The sequence below is a fragment of the Lactuca virosa genome, chromosome 4 (assembly GCF_052849685.1).
Source record: "Lactuca virosa cultivar CGN04683 chromosome 4, Lactuca_virosa_CGN04683_v6, whole genome shotgun sequence".
NCBI lineage: Eukaryota > Viridiplantae > Streptophyta > Magnoliopsida > Asterales > Asteraceae > Lactuca > Lactuca virosa.
Window position 1 is genome coordinate 19,616,322 of NC_136429.1, and position 8,475 is coordinate 19,624,796.

An 8,475-nucleotide genomic window follows, 5' to 3' on the forward strand; every position below is an offset into this window, starting at 1 on the left:
TTCCGATGGGAAAAACCCCCCAAATTCCAATTCAACTTCAAACAACCATAACTTCTTCTTTTCAACTCTGTTTTCAACGTTCTTTATATGCACAGAAATGTATTGAAGAGCCCCACAATTTTATCTAGTTACTTTTGGCTTAACTCATGTCGAACTAAAACCATAATCAATGCAAGAAGCCTAACATATAACTTTTTCCATTTTACCATTTGGTTCCAGTACACGAAACAGGGGCTTAGATGTCACACCCCCGGACCAGACGGCGGAAACGTCCGGAGGAGGGTGACTTCGTTGTGTAGTATCATAACAATTGAATATAAATGAAACAGAGCAATCCAAACATCATACATTGAGATAACAAACTTACATTGCTTACATGTTGTATTTGTCCTTCGCATTACACAAAAGAGACATAAGCAGAAAAATCCAAACTACAGCTAAATAGTCTTGCATCCACGTCCCTTGTTACCTGCTTACTAGATCCCTGAGAATACAAGTCGTTTTGAAAAGCGTCAACTAAAAGTTGGTGGCTTCATAAGCATTTTTGTATAAAATCGTTTACACTTGTTTAGAATCGTTCTTGTTGTACTTTCAAAAAATCCGATATTTTCTATGAAATCATTTGAAGCCTTGCTTTGAAAATCATGGATATATGTGTGCATGTCCTTACTTTTGTTCATCCGTATAAGGAATGATTTTGAAAAGTAGTGAAATTTGTAAAGGCGAGCTGTGTTCGAGAATAGTTCTTTTGTATACTAATAGTCAACCGTTTCCAGAAAATCCCTTATTTTCAAAAAGAGAATATGGTTGAAAATCTTGTTCTTCTTATCGAGTAAAGTTGAGTGTGCGTTCTCGTTTATCGTTATCGAAATCGTAGAAAATTGTTTTCTCTAGAAAATCCTATATTTTCTGCTATAAAATATTCGTAAGTTCTATTTCCAACTGTGTATATGTGTGGGTTAGTTATTCGTTTTCAAAATCGTTTACAAACGTTTTCCATAGAGTCCTACACTTTTTAATTTGTAAAATAGTAGTATTACAACTCTATACTTGTTAGGAGAAAGAATCAACATGGAAATTGTGGACATTCTACGCGATGAAAAAGGACAGTCAACGCAACAAATGCGGATCATCACTTATCATGTATAGGACAGTAAACACAATGTGCCAAATTTTTATTTATGAGGTTTTTCCATGCATAAATTTCTAGATAACATAACATATTCTAGTGAGTCGTTATAACCATACTAATCTGACGGAGTGCCTGTTTTGGCGTTTCTTAGGCGCCCTCGGTTTAGAAAAGATATTTGTCACCGTAGACTGGTCTGTCTAGCTGTAGCGAACAACGAAGGTGCGGTGCGTCAACCCTGTATAGATCTATACACAAATTCCCGCTTTCCATCCAGGAGACTCTGGCTATAACTCCTTACAGGACTTTAGACGTACACTAATATTTTTATATTTAGGTACTTTTGAGATTTGTCTGACTAGAATATTAACAACCTTTTGAGAAATCGTTAGAGATCCATTATTTGTTAGATAATAATGAAATTCGTACTCATTGAATAGAAATATCGTTCTCGTTCCATATCGTTGTTTGTGCTCGTTAACTGGGTGCTCGTGTTCGTTCCTTTTCGTTTATTGAAAAATAAGTCATTTTAGTCAAGAGAAAAAGTGTCAAGTTATAACTTGTATAAAATTATAACTGCCGGTTATGACACGCATTTTCTGTTTTATGACATATAGAACATTACTTATGTTCTTGGAGGTTTTACGACAACAGTTTATGACATGCAAATATTTTTGTCATGAAAACTCTGTTTTCGTATATTTTTCCTTGATAAAATTATTTATATTAAATATTTATAAATAATCACAAATAGTTTGTTAATCTGGCAAAAAGTCATGAGTATGACATAATATTCCAAGGCATCCCTTGTATTTATGTTTGGCCAAAAATGATCCAAAATATTATTATGTCCATACTTTAATCATTTTCAAAATATTTTGCCCAACAACTTGTTTAAGCAAATATTGAAAAAAATCCTTATAGTTGTTGATATAAAAATTTCGTGGTTTATACTTGGTAACATACTAGTTCTTAATTCCAAACTTGATTTGTGAGATATAATCCAAACTCTTGAGACTTAACCAAAATTTCGAGTTTTTGGACTATTTACAAGAGTTTTCATACTTAAACACATGTAAGATGGCATGCATCCACAATAAGCAATTAAATCATGATTTACACAAGACTTTGACTTGTATTCTCCCCCAAAAACAATAAAAACTTAGAGAAAGGTGGGGTATGAAGCTCACCTTAAGTTAGTTTTGTGGGTGATTTGAAGAGATGTTGAGGAGTTTCCAAGTTCCAACCCTTGGAGAGTTTGATAAACTCTTTGAACTTGAGTATTTCCTAAGAATATTAACACATAATTTTATGTGTAAATATAGTGATATTAACAGATTAATGTGAAGAATCACTTAGCAAATTAGAGGATACTTACAAGAATTTTTGGAGATCTCTTTGAAGAAATCAGATTGGAGCTTGAATGCTCTTGAGAGCATCTTAGGAGTTCACAGAACGTGCCTAAGTTTTTGATGGAAAATAAGGAATGGGTTTACTCCCAAAGAGGATAAGGGAGTGAGAAGAGGTGCTTGGTTATCTGTTAGTTAAAACATTGATATTTGGTGGGTAAAACATTGGATACCGTGATTTGCATGGGAAATGGAAGATTACTTCAAATCACAAGGTCAAACCTTTTTGTCCTTATCTTGATTTTAGGATAGGATCTTTATAAATCCTAAATTTTATTTTATGTAAATATGATTTAAATAACCAAATTTGGCATAAAATAGAGGTTTTAGGGGTCTAAGTAACGAAAAATACGAGTTTGGTGGAATTCCCGACGTCAAAATGCCTCAAAATGAAGAAAAAGTCCGAAAATGACAAAAGTCTGGAGTGGAGTCTGGAGCCTGCGAGGGTCCGAAGTGCTTAGGAGGAGTTCCGGAGCCATTCATCACATTCCGGAGTGTATTCTCGGATTCCGAAGTCAATAGGCGAGGTCCGGAGTGCTCTTCTCGGATCCGGAGTCAAGTGCGAGATCAGAAGCTGCAAGCGAAGTCCGGAGCGCAGTCATCAGTCCGGACCGAAGCTGTCTAGCATTTCCAAAGCAAGCCCTAAGCGAGGTCTTCTAGAGCGAGGCTTTTTCCGGAGTCACTCTTCCGGACTTGCGAGATTGTCTGAAGCAAGAGGAGTTCCAGAGTGACTAGGGTGTTCCGGCCAAGAGGGTTCCGGACCAAGAGGGTCAGGACCAAGAGGGTCCTTTTGGGTTTTCTCCTCCGGTTTTGGGCTGTTTTCGACCGAGGAAGGTACGTAGAGAGATTTGGGAGAGATTCCACATACTTGGAGAGATTTGGGAGAGATTTCATATTCTTGGAGAGATTTGGGAGAGATTTCATATTCTTGGAGAGATTTGGGAGAGATTTCATATTCTTGGAGAGATTTGGGAGAGATTTCACATACTTGGAGAGATTTCACATATGAGAGAGATTTCACATACTTGGAGAGATTTGGGAGAGATTTCACATACTTGGAGAGATTTGGGAGAGATTTCACATACTTGGAGAGATTTGGGAGAGATTTCACATACTTGGAGAGAATTAGGAGAGATTTCACATACTTGGAGAGATTTGGGAGAGGTTTCACATACTTTGAGAGAATTGTGAGAGATTTTACATACTTGGAGAGAATTGCACTCTATCTTTTCATGGTCCATTAGGAACCATAAAGTACACTTTTAATGTGTTAGCACAAGTCTCACAATAGTTATTGCTTACATGAGGACGGAATTTCCTAGCCAAAATGCTAGTTGTGACATTAGATCTCATAACCAATATTATCAACCTTCAATAAGGTCCAAACTTTGCTTCCTCAAAGCCCAAAACTTTCCCATGATCAAATTATGGTTCCCGAACCCTGAATTAAGAAATGTCCCGAAACAAGGTGTTACATGAACATTATGCACTTCTTATAAATATGACTTTTATTCTTGTCCTTCAACCCATAGGTGATAATGCATTTCGTTACATTTGGCTCTTCAAACACAAATTCCATTATGATGGACCCCTTAGTTACTAGAATGCGCGGCTAGTGGCTAATATGTCAACAAACATTCACATGGTTCTTAGTTTTGCCATCTTTCCACATTGGTTTGTTTACCAATTAGACATGAAAACGTATTTTATTCCAAGACGGTCTACATGCACCAACCCCATAGATTTGTATACTTGAGTCCTTGACCCACTTAAACTACGTGTGTCAACTCCCTAAACACCCTCAAGCAGACCCCATGAGTCTGGTTCCAATCTGTTGCTAGCTATGCCACCTAAGTTGGCTTTCACCGGAACAAAATCGACTTCGTCTTCACATACAGATTCGGCTTACCATCAAAATTGCTATATTGACTCTCAAAGTGTATTTTCAATACATTCAACCTTATAAATTGTTTTATTCAAATAATTATAATATAATTGTAATAATAGTATAGTCTTTTGTAATCATATTCAATTTTATAAAAGTCCAAGACGATTTAACTGTATCGATCAATTCAACGTGTACAGAAACAGATATTTTCCCCAAACTCGTTTCGATACATCAACCCAAGTACCCAACCTAGTGATTTTGACATTTGTTATTATATATAAAAAGTTAGGAAGGAAAAGCAAGAGAAATGGGTGGGTAAGAAAAGAATTTTAGGTCACTTTATCTTTTAACTTGATTGATCAAGCCAAGAACAAAGCACAAGAGAGGCAAATGATTGTTTTTTCTTTATGAAAATCGACATTATTGTATAAGTACAACTTTTAATGCATGATTTACATATCATTGTAATAAGGGCTTTTGTCCTATTCAATGTACAACTTTTTAAAAAGGAGGCCAGGAGAGTACCACTACCATATCCTTTAATCCACAAACCAAAAAATCTTTCATTTTTCAACAAATTTACAAAAAGAAATACATAATATATTTTCATCATTTTTATGTTTCAATCTATAGAGCATCTCATATATAATCATATTTCAAAACAACTTCATATGAAAATACGAAAGTAAAATAATCATATAAATGTGCCTTGTGGGCATGAATACATCCATATGCCTTCAAAATTACATATTTATATATACTTTTTTTTAATGGATATATATATTTATATACTATATGACATACAAATATATATCATAAACCTTTCATCCATCACCAATATTACCAAAAGTTTTCCCCATTCAACTCAATTTTTTCTCACTCAGAGTTCAAGTCCAGTGTGCTTGACTTTGACTCAAAGTCAAAGTCAAAGTCATTCACATATTGACTATTCAAATCAAACCTCTCACTACCTTTCTGTAATCTTTTACCTTGACAATTCCCATCAGAAATTGTACTCCCACTTCTTTTCCTTCCATTCCCGGAATCACTCATTCCATTCCTATCCATCAATTTCAAATCAAGATCATCGTTTTCCTTCCTTCCCCAACTCTCAGATGAAGTCAACGAGCTTTCCACTGACGACCCATTCCCCGTTTTTTTCACCTCTTTCTTTAACCTTGAATCTTCTACTTCGGTCAGCATGGATAAAGAACTCGGGCAACTCGGGCAGCCATTGTCCACCATTGAAACTAAATGAGAAAGCTCAGCTTTTGCTGCTTCAACTTCAATGGCGGATGAATTATACCCTGCAAGTGTGTCTTGCGCCTTTCTCAATACCGATTGTAAATACTTTCCTTGAGCTTCAATTCTCAGCTGTAAATGTCTTTGAACCTGAAAATTGAAAAATCCGATCGTTAGTTTACTACAGTTGTACTTCATGCATGCAAATTTGTACTTTCGGTTTTCAGTTTTCACCTCTATTTGTTCGTGAAGTTTCCTTTGCACCTCCATTTGCATCTGTAAAGCCTCAGCAATCTTTAAGCTCCTGATACGATCAACATTCAACGCTTTTATAAACTTTTCTTTCGGATTTTATATAAAAAGATAGAGAATTTAAAGGTAAAAAGGTGAATTACTCGCTAATCTGATTTGGGTTTTCATCGTTATGATCGATACTTGTGATATCACTCCTATGATCATCTCCAAACTCTGTTATCAAATTCATTTGTTATTAATTAGAATGAAAAATCCAGCATTTTGGTTCAATGAATAAAGAATCAAACACGTATTTACTCACCTTCTTGAATATTTCCACTGCAAGCTGGCGATTGTTGAATCTTTCCTAATCTATATTTCTGCATAAATATACAAGAAAAACTTAGAATTGTAACAAAAATTGTTAACTTGTGAATGAATTGAGGCTAAAAGTACCTGCAAATGACTCTTTAAGTGGTACAAAGTAAGCCCATGAATACCCATTACTCTCATCAAAGATTTTGGTGTTGCTTCTGTAAGTGAAAAAAGATTGAAACTTTTTAAAAACCCAACAACAAGATTTTATAAAGAAGGTAAATTTCAATAAAAACTCACTCTCTGGGCCTCCGAGTTGACTGACCGAGTCAACGAATCGTTGGTGAAGTTCAGAAGTCCATTTGAGTCTAGGCTTAGCATCACTGGATAAAACCAAATTCACTTCTTGATTTTGAATATTCTCATGAGCCATTTTTTTCAGTTTCTGAAATAGATAAAGAACAGAAGAAGTAATGAAACATAAAATAGGATTGATTCTTTCTGAATTGAAGACTTGTTGTGTCTGAAATATGTGGCAGATGAGTGTAAGTCTTTTATAAATGAGAGAGGGGGGGGTGAGGTAGGGGGGAGTTGGTTGATCTCACTCCATATCAGGAAACACCAGTGGGGTAATGTAAGGTGAGGGAATATATGCTCTCATGAGCTGTGTGTCTCTTACCTTTCTCTCAATTCACATTTCATTATCACCCACAAAACAAAACAAAAGAGAGAAAAAAATAAAGTATTTTTTTATTCATTTTTCCTTTTGACTTGAACGGCATGAAGAGAATCTTTAATGGTGCAAAAACAAAGAAAGCAAAACACAGTTCCATTTGGAGTCTTAAAAGCAGAGAAAAAAGTGAATGATTTGGTTTTATCTTCATGTTTTTCCATTACCCACTCCTCAGTTTTCACACCCCACTCTCAAAATTAGCGAATGATAATCCAAAATCATCATTAGACTTTCATCGAACAAATGGCTTGCATTCAATCCAAGAATTGGTTTGGTTATTATTCGATGAAAATTAAGGATCAAATCCAAGATTTAGAGGACCCCTACCATGATGTTAATGGGTTTAACTTTCTAAATCTATAAGGAGTTTTGAGGAAAGGAGATTTACATTAGTGGGATGGATTATGGAATATGGACGAGTTAAATTTTTGATGGATTTATTTTTCTTTTTCTTTTTGGAGTTTGAAAGTGATGGCAAATGAGTTTTTCTTTTCTTTGATTTGGCTATTTTTGGTGGAAGATGTGGTGGGATTGGCGGATTCTCTTTGTTGCTTGTAGGCTTAGGGGAATCAAAGAATCCAACAATAGATTTTAGGACAAATTTCTTGTTTTTATGCTATCAACAACTATTTATATTTAAACAAAAGGAAAAGGATAAAGTGGTGAGGGAATAAACCAATTCATCAATGACTCATTATATAATTCAATCCTATGATCATGCCAACATATATATATATATATATATATATATATATATATATATATATATATATATATATATATATATATATATATATATACATAAACACACATCCCAAAGGTAAAAGGATGGTGATCAGTTACGAATTAAAAAAAGGGTCTACTCAAAATGGTAACTTTAAGTACGTGTTATATTGATCAGGTAATCGTTAATATAATAATATAAGATGTCCCTATATGTCTATATGTCTATATGACTGTATTTTCTTCGACCTTTGATCAATTTATGATGGGTTTTTATTATTTATTTTATAGAGAAATTGAGGAATCTAACCTATATGAACAAATCTTCTCATATGAATAATCTGATAACAATAACCAAAGTTTTATAAATTTTATAAAATGACCATTTACTTCGGAATGCGGTATTTCGGAGTAGTTATGTTCAGGAGTTGGTGGTGGTTGGTAGGTATCCCGAACACAAAAAAGTGTATTCTGGACTGTACTTCGGAATGTACGGGCATTCCGGAATGCTCTTCCAAAGAGGTAATATTAGGGCATTTGTGTGATTTTTGTTATTCCACAAGCCACAAGCAATATATTTCTTTGTCTTTGTTCATCCACCAACAATGTTCTTTGACAGGTTTCGTATACTAAAAAAATAGTATATATAAGGATTTATTTCGAGTGCCGGTTTCAAGTGGAGGACAATGACAACGTATCAAGGGATCTGTGCAGTATATTGATCCAGACTACACATGTTTTAGTGTAGATATAAACAATGATATCAACTTTGTTGGGTTAATCACGTTAGTTGCTTCCAAGT

The 8,475-nt window shown here is 34.7% G+C and overlaps 1 protein-coding gene across 1 annotated transcript; it reads right to left on the bottom strand.

Moving 5' to 3' along the window:
- Positions 1-5,098: 5,098 nt before the first annotated feature.
- Positions 5,099-6,787, bottom strand: LOC145169480 (myb family transcription factor PHL8-like). The gene is made up of 6 exons (XM_079088035.1): positions 6,518-6,787; positions 6,359-6,435; positions 6,225-6,282; positions 6,064-6,136; positions 5,903-5,972; positions 5,099-5,818 (listed from the first exon to the last, which is right to left on the bottom strand). Exons 1-6 carry the CDS (start codon positions 6,648-6,650, stop codon positions 5,303-5,305), a joined length of 927 nt encoding a protein of 308 aa, XP_078944161.1. The 5' UTR covers positions 6,651-6,787; the 3' UTR covers positions 5,099-5,302.
- Positions 6,788-8,475: the final 1,688 nt, after the last annotated feature.

Excerpts from the sequence above, each read along its gene's own strand:
- LOC145169480 (XM_079088035.1), bottom strand. The coding sequence starts at position 6,650 with ATGGCTCATGAGAATATTCAAAATCAAGAAGTGAATTTGGTTTTATCC. Across the intron at positions 6,436-6,517 it reads TCAACTCGGAGGCCCAGAGA|AAGCAACACCAAAATCTTTG; the intron begins GTGAGTTTTTAT and ends TTTCACTTACAG. Across the intron at positions 5,819-5,902 it reads AACTTCACGAACAAATAGAG|GTTCAAAGACATTTACAGCT; the intron begins GTGAAAACTGAA and ends TTCAATTTTCAG.